This window comes from Ascaphus truei, chromosome 8, assembly GCF_040206685.1.
Source record: "Ascaphus truei isolate aAscTru1 chromosome 8, aAscTru1.hap1, whole genome shotgun sequence".
Lineage (NCBI taxonomy): Eukaryota > Metazoa > Chordata > Amphibia > Anura > Ascaphidae > Ascaphus > Ascaphus truei.
This window is the reverse complement of record NC_134490.1, coordinates 23,227,035-23,250,762: the sequence shown is the minus strand read 5'-3', so window position 1 is coordinate 23,250,762 and position 23,728 is coordinate 23,227,035. Positions and strand designations below refer to the sequence as shown.

The 23,728-nt window shown below is 40.5% G+C and overlaps 1 protein-coding gene across 1 annotated transcript; it reads right to left on the bottom strand.

Moving 5' to 3' along the window:
- Positions 1–123: 123 nt before the first annotated feature.
- Positions 124–23,454, bottom strand: OIT3 (oncoprotein induced transcript 3). Its single transcript, XM_075610788.1, has 9 exons — positions 23,259–23,454; positions 19,475–19,849; positions 18,066–18,176; positions 15,559–15,681; positions 11,447–11,569; positions 10,094–10,254; positions 8,594–9,009; positions 5,549–5,648; positions 124–3,561 (listed from the first exon to the last, which is right to left on the bottom strand). The coding sequence occupies exons 1-9, from the start codon at positions 23,353–23,355 to the stop codon at positions 3,388–3,390; spliced, it is 1,680 nt and encodes a 559-aa protein (XP_075466903.1). The 5' UTR covers positions 23,356–23,454; the 3' UTR covers positions 124–3,387.
- Between the last annotated feature and the right edge of the window lie 274 nt (positions 23,455–23,728).

The window sequence follows — 23,728 nt, the reverse complement described above, 5'->3', positions numbered from 1 at the left end:
GCACATTGCTTCGAGCAAAAGGCAATCTAAGGTAAAAAATATAAAGTGTGTATATATGGATATGGAAAAGGCAATAAAGACAAGGAAATGGTAATAAAGAATAAATATATTTTGTATACCTCCCAAAGTACTTATTTTACATGATACTAAGTGGAAATGTTTTTCTCCAAATTCTATAAAACCACACTGAACACTTTCCAATTTAAAAGTGAGTGTGTGTGTGTATTATTTTGTATTATGTGTGTGTGTGCGCATTATTTTGTATTATGAGAGTGTGTGTGTGCATTATTTTGTATTATGAGAGTGTGTGCATTATTTTGTATTATGAGTGTGTGTGTGCATTATTTTGTATTATGAGTGTGTGTGTGTGTGTGTATTATACTGTATTATTAGTGTGTGTGTGTGTGTGCGCATTATTTTGTATTGAGAGAGAGAGAGAGAGAGAGAGAGAGAGAGAGAGAGAGAGAGAGAGTGTGTGTGTGCATTATTTTGTATTATGACTGTGTGTTTGCATTATTTTGTATTATGAGAGTGTGTGTGTGCATTATTTTGTATTATGAGAGTGTGTGTGTGCATTATTTTGTATTATGAGTGTGTGTTTGCATTATTTTGTATTTGTGTGTGTGTGTTATTTTGCATTTTTAATGATACAGCGTTGTAGAAGCTGTAGCTGGAGTGTACAGTAGGTGTGTTGTTTACTTAACGTGAAACGTTTTAGCCCGTCACACACTGATCATACTGATTCAATCCTAGAAAGAAATGGTAAGATCAGACAAGTTATTTGTATTTATCATTCAGATTGTTAACTGAATGCTTATTCATTATGTCCTTGACTTATGACACATACATATCATCAGAGGTTCGGTATTCACTGTATATCTTCGTACATGTAATTATATTTCATGTGTATTTACTTTCACTTTATAACTACTGTACAACAGACGCTAAGAGTAGTATACACATTTAATCAAAAATATTTATGCAAAAAAAGTTAAGATAAAAAAATGCATTATAATACAAAAAAACTAAACTAAAATGATATGCAATTAATAACCACCCAGGAATATATGAATTGTTTTTTTTACAAATGTAGCATACATGTATTACAATAAATGTATTATATATAAAATAGATAAAAGTGTAACTTTGGAAAACACATAGGACTAATACTTTGTTACCTTGTTAATGTTTCATTTGAGCAGGGGTGTTTGTGGATCATTGAGGAAATCGGAGTGTTTGTTTTTTTACGGATCAACAGAAAAACTCCATCTAAATGTAGTGGTGTTCCTGTTTCCCCTCTGTACCTCCGCTATAGGGCGCGTCAGGAGGTTCCGCGGCGGGCCGATAGCATAGGGCACCACCATGTTGTGATTGGCATTGCGCAATGCGCGATCGGAGGCACGGAGAGAGTTCGCGCATGCGCAGTGTAAGTGCGCGAACGGCTGGCCAATAACCAGGAGGCTCTGGGGTAAAACTATAATTCCCATGAGCCTCAGCAGAGCCACATGACACCATTGAACGAATAGGAGTGCAGGGATTGCTGGCAGGCAGGAAAGGGAAGCGTGGGGGAGAGACCACGCTAGCAGAGGGCGCCGGAGGAGCAAGGGGAGTGGTTGTGTGTGTGCATGGGGTCAGTGACCCACCTGCATAGGCCAGATTTCCCCTCAGGCCCCAGTGCAGACCCTGAGTCACCATTAGCTTGTGGTGCTGTCAGGGAAAGCCCTAGAGAGAGAGAGACATTCTATTCCCTTACTGTATTAGCAGGCAGGGACACAGTGTTCTTCCTGAGCTGCGGTGTGCGATCAGTGGTTTGGGCTCAAGCTACTGGACATTCCCAACTCATGAGAGACTACGCTGGATCGGCGGATCCTGTCTGTTACCGGCTGCTGGAGTAGCCGGAAGGTATTTAATAAGTGCACCAACAACCTTCAGGCGCTGATCCCGCCTTGGGGGACGGTTCTTTGGAGACACTGGGTTGAGTGACCAAGGGACTGAGTATATACATTGGACACGGTGTGGGGTACACGCGGTGGTGGGAAGTGACATTACTTAATGTGGAGAGTGGCCATGCCACTGGTGTATAATTATTGAGTATCAGCTATTCATGTACTGTGATTATCTGTGTTTCATTCCTAATAAGTGTACGCTAAGGTTTTGCGGTTACTTATTAGTAAAAGGTTACAACGTTGAGGCTTGTTATTATTCTTACCTAGGGGAATCTTACTTATTGGGGATTCTGGGTAAGTGGAGGTGCTGCCAAGAACATATTGTTACCCAAGGCTCCCAGTTAGCGGAGGCCCAGATCTCGCTGAGCCAGCAGGTACATACAGCACTAGTAGTCTCTCTAAATCAGCAGGAAAGAGGGTTACATAAACATTAGGAATAGGGCAGAAATACTAACTACTAATGAGTGGATAAAGACATGCTTTTTTTTGTTAACCACATTTCTTTATCTAAAGCTTAACTACTTATTGGAATTTAGATACAAATAATTTTTCATCTACTAAAATATCACTGCCTCAAGATAATATTTTAATCACAGCTGGTCTCATACTGTATGCATTTATTTTCGAACTGAACTATATGAATTGTGTGAATGGGGTTGAATAGATTTTGCAGAATAACATAACTAGTATTTCACTGGAACTGGGCAGCGATGTAGGAAGGACACATCTGGCGGTCTGTGATACCTGTCATTATAATGTCCGCTGATATGATTTTAGTACTACATGAATTAAAACACAGCAACAAGCATTAAAAATGGCGTGAGGTTGTCACATGGCTGGTTAAATCTAAATAATATTAAAGCAACCTTAACATAAAAATAAAAAAAATGGTTTCGATTTTCCTTGTACTGCTAATTAAAGCTTCAACCTGCAATTTATTTTAAAATACATTTTATGTACTTAACATTGCCTTTCAATATTGCCTTGAAACAATATGGAGATGGGAGTACAATTACATGTTTCCTGACATTCCTAAATGTCTCGCTATGGTACAGGAACTGGGTTTATAATAGTAACATCCTAAGGCCCAGATCTACTAAAGGATGCTAAGCTTTAGCATGCCCCAGCTCCCGTTCAAATGTAGAGGAGAAAAGGTGTGCAAATGCTTAGCACCGTTTTGTGGATCTGAGCCTAAGTTTTATCCCTAGCCCCAGACTGAAATCCATCAGGTTGTCACATGTCTCTCCTTTCCTGCATATAAAAAGTGTGTCAGATTTGGCCTGGTATAAAAATCTCGGTGTACAACGTTAAATATAAGGAATTCGATCACAAAGTTTCTTACATTTGACACAGATGCACGCAGAGATAAGATAATAGGCCTAGACGCAACATTACGGAAGCTTGATATACCGCACCATGGCCCAGGGTCTAATGGTAGAAATTACTCTTCCATATTAATGATGATGGGTCCACCAGTGAGGAGATGATTTGCAATGTGACCGGTTTCCTCCTCCAACTCCGCCGCTCTACGCATACGTCGGCGGCATCCTTGTGCACAACGAGATCGTTCGTCCATTGCTCCGCACACCAGGACTTGGCAGTGCAGAAAGACTTCCTGTACGGGAAGGGAGGTAAAAGAAAAGCGTGTTCAGGGGTATTGGTCCGGAGTTCTCTCCCCAAACGGCAACCACGGTCTGAGCCAGCGTTTTTTCTTGTGAAATGGATCACAAATAGAGAAGACCCCCATGACACCAGAGAATGCTTGTCTTTATTGGTCTGTCCCTTTAACTGCCATTTGGTCACTTTGGGCCTATGTGGTACTGAACCTTTAACCCAGTAAACAGGTATCTGTCATAAGGTCACTTTGGTTGCACATGGGAATGACCCTTTAACCCATAAAACATAAGTGCCATCAGATAACTTTGATCCTACATGAGACGAACCATTTAATCTATCTTCCTTCTCAACTTTATATAGTGGGTGTGGGGGACTGGAGAGGGGCAAAGTAAGCTTAACTGTGGTGCCAAGTGTGGAGGATTGGCCCATCGTGGACAGAGGAGACAGGCCCCAAAATAGCTGGAGACAGTCCTCACTTTGTATATTACAATCAATCCACTAGAAGTCCCCAAAAACTGATACTCATTATTTTGGTTGATCTAAAAAACGTTTTGCTACTGTATGTGACCATTTGGTTGCCCAAGAGAGGATATACAATAAATTATAGATGTCTTAACTTAATGTTTCATACTACAATCACAGCACATATCATACCTTATGTAGATAGCTTGAGATCCACCCACACATCCCTTGTTTATTTCAAAATACTGATGAGTACACTTGAATTTATCAGTATAACAAGTCACAGAATGTACACTGATAGCAGAGTAACCTTTATACCATATGCCAACAACACTTCTCTTCAATGTAGTTGACTCAGAAGTAGCCACTTCACCAATGAGTTTACAAAACATGTTTGCTATCCTGCAGGATTTATTTACGCCATTTACTGAGCACCTGCGGCCCTGCTCCAACTAAAGCCTGGTTTTGAATAAATATGTACATTTCCTGATCTTGGTGGAGAGATTTGGGCTCTTAGTATGTTGCTCTGCAGAAATTAACTCCCTCACTGCCACGGGTGGCTACAATGCAAACTTTATTTTGGCATTGCAGGCCCCCCCTTTGGAAACAAATGTGTTAAACCACAAGCTGCAGGTTTACATTCTCCTGTAATTGTCAGGTCATAAAAAGTAAGCATTTCAAGGACAGGATCTTATGGCAGAAAACCAGTGATTGCTTTTAAATGTTCTGTCCTTCATACCGAGTGGTTCCCAACTCCAGGCTTCAAGGCCCACCAACGGGTCAGATATTAAGTATATCCCGGCTTTAACACAGGGGGCTCAATCATTTTAATTGAACCCCCTGTGCGGAAGCAGGGATGGCCTTAAAGCCTGGCCTGTTGGAGGTTCTTCAGGGCTGGAGTTGAGGACCACTGCTTTATAAAATGACATATGACAACAGTAAAGATATGTACAATGGGTTATTCAGGGGAGGCCAAACTCAGTTCTCAGGAGCACGACTTAAGGAGAGAGCTACAGGTGCTGAAGACTGGGCAGCATACAATATGTGAGGAGAGAAATTGTGGCAGGTAATGGGGATTCATGAAGAGAGGATAAGCATTACAGTTGGAGAGGGAACAATTGGCCTTTAGCAGAGGTTCCCAACTCCAGTCCTCAAGGACCACCAACAGTACAGGTTTTAAGGGTACTTGTGCTTCAGAACAAGTGGTTAAGTCAAAATGACCGAGCCACTAATTGAGCCACCTCTGGTGTAGCAGGGATATCCTTTACAATAGGTCAAAACTTCCTAATTTACAGCTACATTTATTTTTAGAGGTGCTCGGCGACCCATAAGGGACGTTACGGTCCATTCACCTAAACATGCGATATGGTAATTAAGTAATGTACAGTACAGTACTGTAAATATGGCCCTTATGCTTTTTGCGCCTTTCTCGCTTCATATTTGTTGGCAACAAGTAACCTCTCCACGTCTCAACCTCATATAATGACATTGTTACTAAATGTTACCTGCGAGCCAACACTCACCCTGTTATCTTTCCCCACAAACTTGAACACAGGAACCTGAAAATGCTTCGCCAGGTGATCTTTCGATGTGTATTGTTTGACGGCGTCGTCCGACACACACCTAGGAATAAGAGATACAATCGGGACGTTAGAAACTGCCACACGAAGTTTCTGCCCTAAAAAATAAGAAATAAAAATAATCTCACGAAGAGAATAAGATTATTTTCTTTGAGGACATTTGACGATCCTTTCTAACTTAATAAAATAATTACATGAGCCATATAATTCAGAATATTATCACAGACGTATTTACTGTATTTATCTTTTTTTCTTCCTCTTTCCCAGGCCCAGTTTCCTACCTAATTTCCCCTGAACACTCTCCCTATGTCATTGAAACCCTTGCTCTGGAACAGTGGCGGGAAATTAATTGTATGCTTATCTAGCAGCAAAATGAAGATAAATGCAGAAGCGTTTTAATGTTAAATATAAACTTAAACTGATTGTTCTATTTGCCTTACAAAATATTCACTTTAATCCTTTATTATATTAAACTCTGTGTAATAAATGTATGTGTCAAAAATGGTTCTCTCTCTTTTAACTACTGTACGTATGCGATATTTTATCGGAACGCTGATTCAACATATTACTTTTTTTTTTGTTCAAATAAAATATAAATTAGTTAAAACGAGAAACTGTTACTCTCACCCAGCTCCTCAGGCGAATTAAGAAGAAGAAAAAATTGAAATCAGGAGAAATAACTCTCGGATAATTTATAAAGAATTTATAAAGGAATCCGCAGTCTCACTGAGCAACATATACTGGGGATACCATATGGTGTACAACGGTCATTTATTCGCCAGCACTGCTTATTATTTCATTGATTGCCAAAGCATTGGAGCTTGTTGTTTAATGGGTTTTTGAATTGCTTATAAAAAGTACTACTACTTTTTTTTATGCACTTTGACCACCCCTGAATCTATATACAGGCATACCCCGCATTAACGTACACAATGGGACCGGAGCATGTATGTAAAGCGAAAATGTACTTAAAGTGAAGCACTACCTTTTCCCCACTTATTGATGCATGTACTGTACTGCAATCGTCATATACTGTACGTGCATAACTGATGTAAATAACGCATTTGTAACAGGCTCTGTAGTCTCCCCGCTTGCGCACAGCTTCGGTACAGGTAGGGAGCCGGTATTGCTGTTTAGGACGTGCTGACAGGCGCATGCGTGAACTGCCGTTTGCCTATTGGGCGATATGTCCTTACTGGTGAGTGTACTTAAAGTGAGTGTCCTTAAACCGGGGTATGCCTGTATATATTCTATATTGTTTCATGCATGAATATATATATATATATATATATATATATATCTATATATATATATATATATAAAAATAGAATTTACCAGATTAGAGTCCGGAAAAAACGAGACAGCACACAGTCTTAGTGATTCCAATGCAGATGTAATCAAAGTAACATGGCACCACCTCCAACGTTTCGGTACACTCAACGTCCCTGAGGAAGGTCACGTTGAGTGTACCGAAACGTTGGAGGTGGTGCCATGTTACTTTGATTACATCTGCATTGGAATCACTAAGACTGTGTGCTGTCTCGTTTTTTCCGGATTCTAATCTGGTAAATTCTATTTTTACATGTGCATATGGGGCAAGCATCAGCATTTTATCTATGTTTACAGTGTGCCAACTGAGATGATTTTTTCATATATATATATATATATATATATATATATATATATATATATATATATATATATATATATATATATAATTATTATATATTTTTTACACCAATGTACAGCAGCTGGTTGTAGACTGCTTGCCTTGCGAATTCTGCATTTAAACCCATCCCACGCTGCGAGATTCCTGCAGCCAGACTAATGGCCCATCGGATTAACACAGCGGGGGTCCCTGCATCTGAATGGGACTCACACTGTGTTAATCATACTGGCCTGCGAGTCCCATTCAGATGCAGGACCCCCGCTCTGTTAATCCGATGGGCCACTACAGCCAGCTGTGGATCATCCCACGCGTTACTGCGAGATGGTCACAGATTTTCCTTGGCAAGCAGTGTAATGCTACGGCCCCCAGTGGTCACGGCTGCACGCACGCGTCAGGCGGCACGTGCACCCGTTTCAGCCGCGGGCTGTTGTCTGCGGCTGTGCTAGGAGTGGAGATCAGGAGATCCGATGGGGGAGGGGCGTTGTGGGGGCACGGCCATGATGTCACACGGCTGGTTCGCCCTCATTGGCTGAACAAACATCTTGTCTTTTGGACAAGGCGGTCGAGGCATCACGGCTTGTGCGCGCCCGCACACGCTGACTGGGGCCTACCCCATAGAGGACTGTGCCTTGTGTGTGGCACGCGCTGCCATGGCCACTGGGGACCTAGCCTAAAACTGGCAGTTACATCTGTCTGACCATGGACATGTATATTGATTGCTACAGTGTATTATAATAGACATTCTGACTCAGTGCTGGATATTTCAGAATTAAAACTAAGGGCTTATGCAGAGACGTGCGATAAGGCCAATCTCGGCAGGTTTTTGGCAAAAATGTCCGCAGCTAAATTGTGCGTGGCGAGAACTTGGCGAGAAAAGTAAAATCCGCCGGAATTATTTTATTTCCATAAATATTTGCCAGACGGGTGGCGAGAAGCTTGAATTAGCCATTTACAAAACACGCAGTATTCCAGTAGCTCCGATGCGCATGTATGCGCCAATCGGGGCTATTACATGGCGCGTTTGTGTACAATTGTGGCCGCCAGCAAAACTTGGCTTTATGCTGGGCAACGAACGCGCGGCTCTGCATGGCGAGTTTCACGCCAAGTGAAACACGCCAAATTTAAAATTTACTTTACACAGGGCTAACGGAGTACCCTGCATAGGACGAAATTAAAAGGCAATTCTGTGGCGAATTTATTGCCGTTGCGCCTTTCTGTAAAGTACCTCTCTGCATAAACCCCTTAATCTGCTGATCTAGAGTCTCACATTTTTCTGCATACATGATCTAATATAGAAAATAAAAAATAGCAATGCTTGCCCATCCTGGATTAAATAGTATTTCAGGAACTCGTCGTTTTTGGAAGTCGGGGTGGCGAAGCAGCTCTCCACCAATGTCTCCAGACCGTTCACACGCATTAGGGGCTCTATTCCAAAGTACAAGGAGTCTCTGAGCTTCAGCACTGGGAGGGTTTCTCTGTAGGGCTCATCAAATTCTTTATCCTTGAAGATCTCCAATGTAAATGGGAAGGTGCCTCGATTACGGCCCATTATTTCCAGTGGCGAGTTTTTGAGGTTGGGGACGTAGCCTTCGGAGATGGTGTAAAGTCTGGGGAACTCACAGGTCACTGGGATTAGCAGCTTGCTAGTGCGGATAATGATGTCTCCATTACTGCCTGGAGTCTGCTTGGGCATTCCAGTAACAAGATTAGTAGCAATGATTTTGTCGCTTACCACCTATAACATTCAGAAAGAAGAGAGAACAACAAGGGAGTTTAAAACAGCATCCCACACCGATCCACACAAAATCGTTATTTTTTTCTCTTCAACTTTACTAGAGAGTTTCCTGGAGTAAGACCATATCAGGCTCACTACCAAAAGAACACAGTCAGACAATATGGACCATCTGATGTCCCACCACATCTTGAGAAGTAAACTTTGCTACCAAAATCGTAAGTGATACAACCAGAACAGTGTTCCTCTTATTTGTTGGTTCACTGGTAATGTGAGATGGACATTTCTCAAAAAGACTAGGACATTGTTGGTCAACCTACAGTATGCTGAACCAGATGATGTTAAATAGTAACAATAAGGAGGTCCTGTTCTGGGAGATCACTTAGGAGAAGCAAGTTTAAAAGATAAGAACCAAATACCTTGTACAAAAACAGAATCGCTGCTTCTTTATATACTGCATATGTTTTGTCTTAAAACATGTACGCACAGGAAAAGACTTTAAACAGAATATATCTGTCACCCTAAACTAAAGTGTGATGCAAGAAAGTTAAGAATATATTGCAGGAACATATTTTAATATGCCCAATCTTTCTCAATATATCAATTCATTATTGGTATATGATACAGAGGCCCATGTGTGCACTACATTTTGTATTCACATTTTTTCTATTGTGGTCTAATTTAGAAAGCTGCTTCTTTAACTTACTTAAGACTTTTGTTAGCTTAATTAAATAAAGAGCAGTAGAGAAGCAAAATGTATGAAAACAACCATTGTCTTGAACTAGACTAGCCCCTTATATTTTCTATAACATGAGTCATGTTGGCATTATCTGGTTTATTTTCGCAGTAGGGGACTAAAAGCAGGTTGGGCACCATTATCAAAAGTCCACCTAATGCCCTGAAAGCTAGAGAAATAAAAGAGGCATAACACATACATTCTATGCTGCACATGGAACCAAACACAATGTGGTGTACAGTTGGTGTGATCACCAAGTTACTTGGTGAATTTTTAAATGCCACCGGGCATTATAGTGACATGAAATAACGCCAACTTTACAATACAGAGGGTGTGCTTGAGATTACTAACATTGATGATCGTTCCGCAGGTTTTCAGGTTGAAATTGATGTTGACGTGGGTACCATTGGACACTCCTTTGCAGGAAGAGTTAGACAGTGAGAGTTCCAACCCCCCAACGAGATCCTTGGGGACAGCCACTTCTATAGAACTGGGTTTGCACAGCACAGGAACTGGAAGAGGTATTGAAGTAATAATAATGATTAACACAACAGTACAAGAGGTACAGGGCCCTCCCCAAAACCAAGTGGTTAAATAAAGCATTTAGGCCTCAACTTCTATACTCGGTAGATATGCATTCTCCTGGAGAAGAAAGGAAACGTTCTCACACACTGAAAAAGTGTCATTGTCAATAACTTCTATATCTGCCTTGGGCATGAATCCCTAGTGGTTATCAAATGTAGGATTGTGTGTTCTATCAGAGACAGATCACTGCGAGGGAACACGCTGACCTGTCTCACAGAATCATCCATGAACAGTCTTCCGCTGATTTCAGACCAGTACATGCTGTGAATATCAATGTGAAGTTACTACAGTTCTACAGAATGGCTGCACACCTCCGAGAGGTTATACAGCAGGGGTGACTCACTCCAGTCCATATGTTAGTCCAGCGACTAACTCCATATCCTGAAAAACTGACCTGTTGGTGGCCCTTGAGGACTGAAGTTGCCCACCCCTGGTGTAGAACAAAACACAGAATGGAGTGATTACATAATGAAGGCGTTATAATCTTTACACTGCCATCCATCTACAAAAATGTTTTAAAGAAAAGTTTGCGAAAACCATCTGAATGATAGAAATCAATGCACGGTGTTAACCTTTTCACTGCCAGAGCGGCCAGTAACACAAGATGCAGTTTGAAGCAATTGCCAGCAAATCGGCAGGAGAGGAATCAGGAATCATAGCCATTTTTACCCCCAGTTGTTTAAAGTTTTAATGAGGGATTTTAACAGAACATTTGATCTGAATAAATGTAACTTTAGCACGGCTCCTTAAGAGGTTGGATGCACAATAAAAAGAAATGCTATTTATTAAACTAATGCGTGAGCAGTCTGCAGACTTCACAGATAGAAAAGGAAGGACTTGACCCATTAGGGGGCAGTTTCTCTCTTTGGGGGAGTCAGTAGTTCTATACCAATAACCCATAGAATATGCATCACATTTTTATGACAACTTTCCACATTTTTAATAGACTTTGAATAACTGCTTTCAAATAGCAAAGGAATAATTTTACTTAAACCATTTTGCTGCAATTCAACGCAGTGCTAGCAATAATTAATCATTATTTTCTGTTGGATTAAACTGTGATTATTTTTATTGTAAAAACCTAGAAAAAAAAAAAAACTTGAAATACTCTTTTCTTACCTTGACAAGTGTGGGTATCGTCAGACAGAATGAGTCCCCGTGGGCAATGACACTGGTATACGTCCCCAATGGGTTTGCAGGTGTGACTACAGCCTCCATTGTTATTATGACAGCCTTCAATGTCTAATACAAGATAGATTATTCTATAGGCATGTTACAGGTTGACACCTTCCAACAGACCAAGAAGGGAACACATCATACAGTATAGTAGGCTTGAGGTCTTTAAAGCTTGTATACAGCTACATCTATGAAGCTCTCATGTTGGTGTATTAATTGAGATTTGAAAAACTTTCCTAAATGTCTTTACAAACTTTTCTGAAAATTCTCCCCCCCTACCCCCAATTCAATTCCTGGCAAACCTGTTTACAAAACTTTTAAGGGCTAAAAGTTTCTATTCCAACCATCTATTCGCTGTCTGTTCAATGTATCGCTGCTTGATCATAATTCGCAAGTGATTCGCCAAGAACTTTCTCCGCTCCTCTCAAGAAAACCCCACGTTTCAGGCTCTGCCTGGTAGTTAATATCATTCAGCTCTGACAGACTCGGGGCTTTTGTCCCTGGGAAAAAAAGGGACCGATTTTGCATGGTCCCTGAACTCGATGAAAGCTTTGCACATCTAGACACCGACTCTGTAAGCAATCACACTGAGTTTGAAGCAGGGGAACCTGGTTCAATTCCCGGTGTTGACTCCTTGTGACCTTGGGCAAGTCACTTTATCTCCCTGTGCCTCGGGCACCAAAAACATAGAGTGTAAGCTCCACGGGGCAAGGACTGTGTCTGTAAAACTCCTATGTGCTGCGTACTGTGCTCTATACTGTAATTGTGAAGCGCTTTGAGTCCCATTGGGAGAAAAGCATTGCATGAAATAAAGTTATTATTATTAAATAGGTATCAGAACATGCAATGAACTACCTTCTCCACTGTCAATTTGGCCATAAAAACCGGAATACCATATCAGTATGTTGTATTTGGCTACTGTTGCATAAGGAAAGGTCAGATAAAGGTTGCAATGATAAATGAGCTATTTCCACACCATACGCAGGGTGGCAGATATTCAAACTATTTTAAATTAATGTAGATGTAAATCCCATTAGGAGCTGAAATATACTATACAGCTTTGTTGAGTTTTGAATAGTTTTTCTATGCTTCTAATTTACTCGACTTCTCATACATTTTCAAAGATATATATTGAAACAGGAACCCAGACAGAACGGCTGTACTTGGGATGTACCGAAAAAAGTACTCCAAAAAGTTTTGCAATCCAATAGAACAGGCGAAGATACAGGTGAATTGAGGCAAATGGAAATTAAATTACAGGAGGATGGGGATTCATCAAACAGCAACCGGCAGAAAAAGTAAAAAAAAAATAGAATGTTATGATTCTGAGCTGGGATCCCAGGATCCCAATGCAATAAAATTGTCTGTCAGGTCCTCCACATAAAAAATATCTTATCTGAAGTTTAAGAATAATGCACTTTCTTAGAGGATCTATACAAACAAAGATTATTACAACCGTTGTACCAAGCTCTTGAAAAAGTCACTAGAAATAAGTCGATAGATGACAAAGAATTCCATTCCCAGGTGTTTTAGAAGCAGGAAAATTATTGGCGTTTAAAGTATTTTTTTATCTTCAGCTTGTGTATTACTGCAGAGGTTGGATTATAAAAAAAAAAAAAGGGCGGGAGGGGGGAGGGAAACATTGATTGAACCAAGAAATTGAAGGGAAAAAAAAAGAGAAGAGAGAAATAATAAGGAAAAAAAGTCCAATATGATGTATCATAGTGAAGGATTGCTTAAAGTTTTAACAACTCGTTTAGTTGTTGGATTAAGGAATGCAGAATGCAGAAGTAGATTTTCTCAGACTGCTGTAGTATACCAAGCACCGTGACCCTGCATATCATTTTTCAGACTCAACTTCCTGCCCCATAGAATTTAAAAATGGAATCTTTGTGGCCAACACATAAGGAGATACAGTAATTTGCCCAAGATCACAAACAGCTGCACTGGGACGTAAAGCTTTAAACGCAGTGGCACGGTTCTCTTGCTCCTATTAGGCCGTATGAAAATGCACTCCTGTGTCAGTACGGATATTATTAGGAATACGTGCATCTCAGACACACCCTATCTGCCATGCACTGGTTGCAGGAACTATTTGTTCCATGACTACAGGCATCCAAAAGCTTTCCTTCTAACGTCTACATCCTTCTAGCTTCTACTCAACATATCTTAGCTGCCAGCATGAGTTTGCCATGTCATCTGTAAATGCAGAGATGTGAGGGAACCAGGGCAATTATAGTTCTCCTTCATGATGATAGAGTGGGTGTCTGTATAGCGAGTTTCGCAGAGGTCATAATCACATATATAATACATAAATGAGCTAATGTGCTATGTTGCTCACCTTTCTGTGGGCAGTCAGCTCATGACTTGTTTACTCTCCTATGTGCTCCACTGCACATTTTATGCTAGAAGTTACGCCAGTGACCAACATACACGGTATTAAGTACCTTACGTTCCTTCAGTCTTTCATCATGAGATGATGCTGTGCCGTTTTATACAACTTAAACATAATTCTGGTTGGTGTATATACATTGTAATTATACGTACTGTATATATGTAATAACCATACAAATGCTAAGTCAGCACATGGAACTATATTTTTATGAATGGTGAAATAAAAGCAGATGGACAGCAACAGTAACATTAAATTGAGTTCATGAATGGTACTAAGTGGAGTTTCAATTGATTATTCATCTTCAATACACAACCTACTATGAGGCTCCTTCAGAAGCAAAAATGTCAAACATTGCTAGACACAAAGGATTCTGGGTATATTTGAGTCAGGAGCAAACGAAAGAAAGGTTCCCCTCTGAATGCACTCAGACCAATTGGAAATTGGGTTGTGGGATATATAAAATAGTTTAATTAATATACATAGTTAAAATAGATAATTGTACAGAGGGGAGTGGTAAACAAATCCATGGCCACCCCCTAAAATGGCATACCAACACAAAAGTAGACTTGAGTAACCGTGTTAAGTATGTCTACAAAATAAAGAACAAAAATGCAAAGAAATACACCTAAGCACATTGGTATATAGCCTCAATCCGACATAACCCCAACAGAATTAGGCACAGACCTATTAGTGGAATGCGCTTATTATCAATAAAACCGGCAGTCACAAAGTTGAGTACTCTGTCGATACTGAGTCTGGGGGGGTGTATTGCCGAGGGCAAAAGGTCATAAAATACCAATCTAAGCTGGCATCTATATCGCCAAGCTTAGGTTAGGGCCATCACTGAGCACATTTTGTGCTAGCCCTTTTTCAGGATGTATGATCTGGTTATTTGTACCTTTTCCTGTATATAGCTTTTAACACATAGTGATAGTGGATGTGCTATTAGTGTGACCGTACGTCGTTTTGTGCATTTTCACAATTACACCTAGCAGCAGTGTATGGGTTAATTTCCCCACACTTCACCGCTTGGCGATATAGATGCCAGCTTAGATTGGTATTTTATGGCCTTTTGCCCTCGGCAATACACCCCCCAGACTCAGTATCGACAGAGTACTTAACTTTGTGACTGCCGGTTTTATTGATAATAAGCGCATTCCACTAATAGGTCTGTGCCTAATTCTGTTGGGTTATGTCGGATTGAGGATATATACCAATGTGCTTAGGTGTATTTCTTTGCATTTTTGTTCTTTATTTTGTAGACATACTTAACACGGTTACTCAAGTCTACTTTTGTGTTGGTATGCCATTTTAGGGGGTGGCCATGGATTTGTTTACCACTCCCCTCTGTACAATTATCTATTTTAACTATGTATATTAATTCAACTATTTTATATATCCCACAACCCAATTTCCAATTGGTCTGAGTGCATTCAGAGGGGAACCTTTCTTTCATTTGCTCGTTACCCTCTATCCCCTTTTGCACCTGACGCAATTGTTTACTATTCCTTACTCAATCACACACTTTAGCTGATGCGGGAGCCTTCCTCATCACCCTTCCCCTCATTTTTATATTTGAGTCAGCACAGGACACCACCCATTTTTACCTTAACATGACTCACTTGCAACTGGTATATTCAGGTAAAACAATGCTAGTCACCTTCACAGGTTTGTCCATCTTTTCCCAGGACCCGTCCTTTTCCACACTCGCAACGGTGGGAATTTTTGAGGTTAATACAGATCTCACTACAGTCGCCATTATTGTGTTCACATTCATTTTCATCTAAATACAGAAACAAACGTTATTAGTTTCATAAAAATTCAAAACACAAAAATCAGTTGCTCTGTAACATTCATATTTTCCAACATTTAGTTGTATAGTTAAGCACTTACGAATTATAATGCTTTGAGACATTGGAGAGAAAACTCTGATGAGGCCTGAACATATGTAGAGAACATAAGTCTACCTAATGACAGGGTACACTCAACGTTTCATACTTCCACATGACCTAATTACTGTGACATTTGTTACATTAAAGGTTTAGTTCCATGTTGGGCCAAAGTGCCTTGGCCAATTATATATTTAAAGGGTTAAAACTGTCAGCCCCATATAGGAACACCTCGCCTTATGAGATATTTACACCTTTCTACCTCCTCAGTTGTGTCTGTAATCTTCATGTAAAATTCAAGATGGCAGCCGAGCTAATTTAGTCTAATAGAAAGCTGCAATGTCCTGCCCCCATGATGTTGCAGCTTCCTATTGCCAGAGGGGTCAAGGCTGATTTGGAGGCTATTTTGGTTCCCTGAATGGTAAACAAATTACCGGCAACTAAAAAGATTCATATTTCGGGAACACCGGAGCTAAAAATAGCATGCATCAAGTCAAAAAGACTATACATTACAAAGTCTTCAGCGTCTGCTCGTGTGGCAGATTGAAACTAAAAATATACTTGGCGCCGTTTAAAAGCTTGGCCATTTTTTAGGTGCAGTGAAGGTGATGCTGATTATCCATTTAGCTTTATAACTCTTCCCTTCATGCATCATATCTACATGTGATAGGAGTTTGATGACTTTAATTAGAGCAGATAATCCTGCCCAAATTTTTTTTCTCTCATAGGGCCGTACCAGGAGAGGAGCCAGATACAGGGCACACACATATCGTTGCATGTTCTCTTCTTTCAATAGGCCAAATAATGGAGATTAAACTTTTTTGTTTCCACAGGGGACTCAAACATATTACTTTTTTGAGAAGGGGATAAAATGCAACAATTCTAAATCTATCTTGAATTAAAGATGCAGTCCACGTCCACCCAGCAGGGGGTTTCCTGGAGCTGACGCACGTTAATTTCCGCTGTGTGGACCACCTGGTGTCCGAGCTACATACTGGGAAATGTGTCACCACAAACTGACATCCCTTGCGTCATGTGGGATAACAGGAAGCGGTCACGGCTTCCTATTGGCCCGCATAATGAAGGCAATTTAAACCGCCATTTTGTTTCTTAAGTGGACAGTGGCAGTGCTACAGTTACAGGTACATATCTCGGGAAACCAGGGGTCTCCTGAGATTAAATTAATGCATTTCAACTCCAGGTGACCCCCTGATACCCCATCCGGGTAACAAAAAAAAAGGGAGGTGTACAAAAAAAAGATTAAAGCCGGAGTGACTGCTGTTTTAAACATCTGCTTGAGATTTTCCCTTCACTGCCACGGGGCAAACAATTTTATCACCAAAAGAGATAAGATACGGGTTGTAAAAACTCTTTTGTATTTGTTTACCATGATATGAAATAAGATCTGCATTACCTATGTTTCACATTTTAAACATGTTTGCAATTAGTTCACTACAAGGGACTGGGATCTTACAAATGAGAGCTCAACTTTTTATTATTATTATTATTATTATTTTAGCAACTTCTCAGTGTAATCGGATTCCTTAGAAACATTCAGCCCCCCATAAAGTAACTGTTTTACTTAGTTATATCTTGTGAGTATGTATCCCATCTCGTCAGGAACATTGCATTCACGCTTATTGGCTGCCTGTGTTTATGATGGCACCATAATTACTTTACCAAACAAAGGAACACGTTCTGAGCTAACAATTTTGACAAAACAGTCCTACCACCAAAAGACTGTAGATTGTAAAGCCGTCCAAAGCATCTGTTTGGGAGAAGTGTATATGCATCTCAACGTGAATCCGTTCGATCGTCAGTTGACGGCAAAATACAGTAAGGCCAAGTCCACAGTGTAGGCGCGCGACGGAGCGCATTGTGTTGCGCACGCCTGTTGACCGAGCGCTCTGTGGACTTCTGATCGCTCGCGACGGAGGGGTGTGCCATGGGCATGGCCATGATGTCACGAGGCAGGTTCGTCCTCATTGGCTGAACCGCCTACCCGTCGCGTGCACTATGGTCGCGATCACTATAGATGAGGCCTAAGACTAGTGTGGAATTTTTGGACCTCATCCTTTATGTAGAGCAGGGGTTTCAAACTCAGTCCTCAAAGGCCACCAACAGACCAGGTTTTATGGATAAATCACAGGTGGCTCAATCAGTGGCTCATAGCTACTGCACCATGGGGCCCCGTGGAGTGCCAGACCTCATGACATAGTCACTACGTCTTGGGTCACCCAAAGCGTTTAATGGTGAAGATATTTGTCTAATTTCTTACCGAGACAGGTCTGCCCATCCGGACCCAGAACCGTTCCAGTACTGCACATACAGTCTCCAGTGTCCACACACGTCCCCCGGCAATCCATCACGTCACAGATATCATAGAAATCTATGCAAATGTAGGTGCACATTATTCCAAGTGACAATGTTCTTATGTACGGAACGCAGCAAATCAAATATACAGATTACAAGGTTTACATATTGCATAGTGGCACGTCGTACATACATTTGTCCCTTGTAAAAATAATTATGGGTTTATATTGAAACAAGATTACAATATTGTTACTATAAAATGATATCTCTCTCTCCCTCTCTCTATATATATATATACACACACATACACATACCTACAGTATACACATGTAAATATATATATACAAGTGTGTGTGTGAATAGTTCTGATAATAGTTCAACCCAGTGGTCAAAAGATCTTAAAAAATAACGGTACACTAAGATGGTCTTCAAACCATTGTACAAATATGTATGCAATGTATAAGCTCTTAAACAGAAAGGGTCTCCACAGTCCTATATATATATATATATATATATATATATATATATATATATATATATATATATATATATATATATATATATATATATATATATATATATATATATATTATATATATATTATATATATAGATGGAACCCCTGAGGAAGGTCCCGTTTTGGAGGACCAAAACGTTGGTTTTGATGTGTCACTGTTTTCACTAATACACTTGAGTTGAAAAATAAGAGTGCTGTCTCTTGATTACCAGACCTCGGAACGGTAACGTATGAAAATATTACCCATATAGGACATGCACCTACAGCCTACCAGCTGTTCTATTTGATATATATATATATATATATATATATATATATATATATATATATAATACACACAGTAAATATAATATCTTTCTAATAATAGTGGAAACTCGGGTTTGTAAAAAGCAGTACGATTACGCTCTGACCACTTGTTCGTCTCAAACGTATAAAATCCTGTCATTGTGAATAAAGTTTAAGATAATGAGTTACTAGGGAAAAGAGAGTACATTTCTACATTCCTGCTTGGTATTAGGTTTTAAACCTGTGTTCTCTGAAGTATTATCTTAGTTAACTGACTGGTTGTTGGTCTGAATACGCTAATAGATTGAGAAATTCAACAGTTACGTTTTTCCCACTCAAATCTGGTCCATATTCAATTGGGCTTTCATCTACAGTGCCTATTAGTTATGGTAGAAATGGCTAAGGATATCACACTGCTCTGTAATGTGCGTTCTCTTTAGATTCAAAGGTGTTACGGTGGAGGAGACAGGATGCACATATTTCCCTTCTAATGGTCAGAGTGCAACAATAGTTTCAGTAGAAACCTTGTTTTTTATATACTGTACACAAAAAACAAAGAAGTGAAGTACTTACGCCCACAATAGACATGAAAACAGTTGCTAGTTTTAGTTAGTTGATAGACATAGTATCCTCCTGGACAGGCCTTGATGTCCACAGTGGTGTTCCACTGACAGCAGCTATCACTAAAGCTTGCACAGGCCTGTCTTTGAACGATGCCATCTGATTCCCTAGGGTGGCTCCCATTAAGCCAGATTGGCGAAAGAGTGCCACAGTGGTTTTCTGGGATACAGAAAGTGGGCATGGCATCTCCAGCCATGCCAGTGAAGCGGTACCACTCCCCATCCAGATGGTTGTCACACATCGGTTTGTCTTGGGACTCATTAAACAGGTGGTCTGTGTTTCTCCATGGCTCGTTAAGGCTTATGTAGGCAGAACATGGGTCAAGAGCTGGAAGGAATGGAGAAAACTGATTGAGACAGGATACTTTGCAGCTCAAATAGAAGTGGATCTAACGGTCTATTACAAATCCTCAAACCCCTGTTTTGGAAAGTGCCATCGCCCTTTGCTTGCAGAGGTGGCCACAACCCAGTGCAATACAGGTGCACCCATCCTAAATTGGAGACTCAAAATCAAAGCACTTTTCCTTCAAAGTCTCCGATTTCTGTTTCTATCTATCTCTATCTTTATATATCCATGAGGAAAGTATAGAAAAACATCAAGTCAGGCACGGGAGACATTTAACATAGTTATATGATATTATGAGTTCCAGATGACCGAAAAACAAAAGATGGTTTCAAAACAACTGTAATACTGTATTCCTCCATTTTATCACATGCTAAATGCGTCACATTCTGTATAACCTCCCGGATGGATGGAGCAAACATGGATCTCCAGTTACAGAGCACGGCGAATATGAATTAGCCATCTAACCTCATCTTTAGAAAGTGCAAGTGTTTGCAATTGAGTTTCTTAAAATAAACAAGGAGTCAGAAAAAGAAATTGCAGAGAATTTGAGCTGAAAGTGAATGGATTTGGTTTATTAACCCTTTGAGTGCCCGCCATGCAGGACCGGCATGATGGCGGTGCTATCGGTGCCACTGCACTTGTTATATATATTGGGGGAAGTGGGGGTCTATTTGTATGTATTGGGGGAGTGGGGGTCTGTGGGGTCTTTTTATATGTATTGTGGGGAGTGGGGCTCTTTTATATGTTTTGAGGGGAGTGAGGTCTTTATATGTATTAGGGGGAGTGGGGGTATTTTTATATATATTGGGGGGGAGTGGTGGTCTTTTACGTGTATTGGGGGAGAGTGGGGGTCTTTTTATATGTATTGGGGGGACTGTGGGTCTTTTTATATGTATTGGGGTGGTATTTTTATGTGTATTGGGAGGGAGTGGGGGCTTCTTTATATGTTTTGGGGCTTCTTTTTATATGCATTGGAGGGGTTTTATATGCATTGGGGCTTTTTATATATGCATTGTTTTTTTTATATGTTGTTTTTTTTAAAATATGTATTGGTGGTCTTTTTTATATGTATTGGGGAGGTGGGGGTTTTGTATGTATTTGGGGGGTTGTATATATTTGGGGAGGTGGGGGATTGTATATATTTGGGGACGTGGGGGGTTGTATATATTGGGGGGTTGCGGATTTTTTTGTATGTATTTGAGGGTGGGAAGTTTTTTGCATTGGGGGTGTTTTTTTTGGTATATATTTTATGGGGGGGAATTATGTGAGGGGGAAGGGAATTGAGTGAGAGTGGTGTAGTTGACGGAAGGGGAGAGGAGGGGAGATGGAGTGAGGGAAAAAAGGGTGAAGGGGAGAGAAATACATGTGAGGCGGGGGACAGGGATTGAGGGTGAGTGGGGTAATTGATGGAAGGGGGAGAGTGACAGGTGAGACGGAGGACAGAGAAATTACATGGGAAAAGGGAGGGAAATAGAGGGGGCCCATGAGGTGTAAAATGGGGGGCTCGCGAGGTGTGAAAAAGGGCTCGCAACACTGCCATTTAAGTAAAAGTTGCACCCTAAAAATGTTTTTTCATGGTAGGTGTGCTAAGGGGGAGCGGTGGGGTGGGGGGGGGGGGTGCTATGGAGGTGGAGGGAGCCCTACTCCTTGCATTTGTCTTGGCCCTCAAGATTTCTATTGGCTGCCCTGTGTACAGAAATACATTCCCAAGGTCACAACAAGATACTGCATGACAATGGGATTTAAACTGGTTTCACCCCCTTTAAACACAACAATTTTATTGCTTAGCTACTTCTTCAGCCCACAATATTTTCATGGCCATTAGGACAATGATATTGAAGGACAACACGCTTAAATTAAGCTTTGACTGTATTGAACCATGCTGTTGGTTTAAAAGGTCTCAGCCTTAATTCATATTGAACAAATTACACAATATGCAGAACAATTATCAAAGCCAACATCATGCTAAAATAACTTTACATTCACTGAAAAGGATGGAGTCAAAATAATGTAGATCAATGTACTCCGGGTACATGAAAAGCTTCAAAACGTATTATTTCAACTAATTATAAGGCTGTGCCCGGTGTGCGCATGGCTGACTTGTGTAACTTCTCTTGATCCGTACATCAGAAGAAAAAGTTGGAGGCGCAAAAGTTACTTTTAAAGCTATATACAGTGTGCCTGTTAAAAGCCATTAAGGTATTACCCAACCTGCAATCAGCCTTCCCCATTCTCCTGTGTTTTTGACCTTTATACCATTAAGTGCTAGATGTCTGAAGAAACACTATGCTTCGCTGTCACTGCCAGGCAATGGTGGGGGGGGGCTTATTCGTGATAAGACCAGTGATTCACGGGTGACACGACTCTTGGCGAAGTGACAAGGAAAAAAACACCTCTTAAAATAAAAATAAAAAACAAGAGAAAACGGGAGAAAATGGGAGTTGAAAGTAACAAGAAACATAATAATGTAAAAAGGTCAATTAAATGAGCTCAGACAGGATTAAACATGGCATAAAATGACGAAAAGTGCTTTGCAAACTTAATCTATGGGTGCCCCCATTAAAAACCTGGAGAATAATAAATGTGACCGAACTGAAGGTCACCTCTATAGTTGAAGCAGTGAAGCAGTGGTGAAAGTGTGGTTTGATTGTAAGCTCTTCGGGGCAAGGACTCCTATTCTTTTATATCTGAAGCGCTTATTCTCATTGTGTTGTAATATTATGTCACGTGTATTACTGCTGTGAAGCGTCTGGATGGCGTGATATATAAATAAAGCTATACATACATACATACATACATACATACATACATACATACATACAGTAGTAAGGAGTACCACTGCTATGTCAAATACTAATGGTGCTCAATTGCAGTCCTCTAGACCTCCCCACTGCCCCCCAACAGGTCAGGTTTTAAGGATATCCCTGCTTCGGCACAGGTGGCTCAATCAGTGGCTCAGTCACAGAGCCTCTAATTGAGCCACCTGTGCTGAAGCAGGGATATTCTTAAAACCTGTCCTGTTGTGGGGTCTTGGGGACTGCAGTTGAGCACCCCTATCATATACAATGCTCCAACTTCTCTTGTCACTTGTCACGTGTATTACTGCTGTGAAGCGCTATGTACATTAATGGTGCTTTATAAATAAAGACATACATTCATACATACATTCATACATACATACATACATACATGTTTAGATACAAAATAAACCGTGCTGAAAGTTGGGTGTAAAAGTGCTTTTACCCTAACCACATAAGTATCCTCTTCTGCAATTCAGGAAACCGATGGCACAGCGACCAGTTACGTGAGTTACGGGATCTCTGCCCTATTACACTCAGCAAAAAATATAATTGAGTTTTTGTGAAAGAGAAAACTTCTATATTGTACTTACCTAATGGGACCACTGGCTTAAATCTGGAATAGAGACAGAAAGTGAGAAGAATATGCAGCATCTTAAAACCCCAAGAGAAAATCATGGAATGGGACATGGACAATCCTTCTCAACATTAAGCAGCTTCTTGTCAAAATGTCCCTCCCCACCCTTGACACTCTTTTTTTTCTGCGTGTATGTTCCTGTCTTGTTTTGCTTATCACCAGGCCCCTGCTTTATCACTTGCACTGGACACTTTACCAGAAGGAAGAGGATGAAATGCCCCAGGCCTTTGACCCTTCCGACAGATATCTGCCTTGTAAACAAGGATATTTTTATTGATTGGTCCTGATGTCCCATCCTCCCATTGTTTTCACATGTTGGAATCCTGAAAATGACACACATCTTATCCAGAAAGGAACTATGATGGGGCAATCCCAGGAGATAGGTCATTAGCCAGAATCCGTGCTTCCTCTTCTCCTGTACTATAA

Coding starts and splice junctions, on each gene's coding strand:
- OIT3 (XM_075610788.1), bottom strand. CDS start 23,355: ATGTCCCATTCCATGATTTTCTCTTGGGGTTTTAAGATGCTGCATATT. Junction 15,682..18,065: donor GGATGGGCAGACCTGTCTCG/GTAAGAAATTAG, acceptor TTCTGTATTTAG/ATGAAAATGAATGTGAACAC. Junction 3,562..5,548: donor TTGTGGGGAAAGATAACAGG/GTGAGTGTTGGC, acceptor CTTCCCGTACAG/GAAGTCTTTCTGCACTGCCA.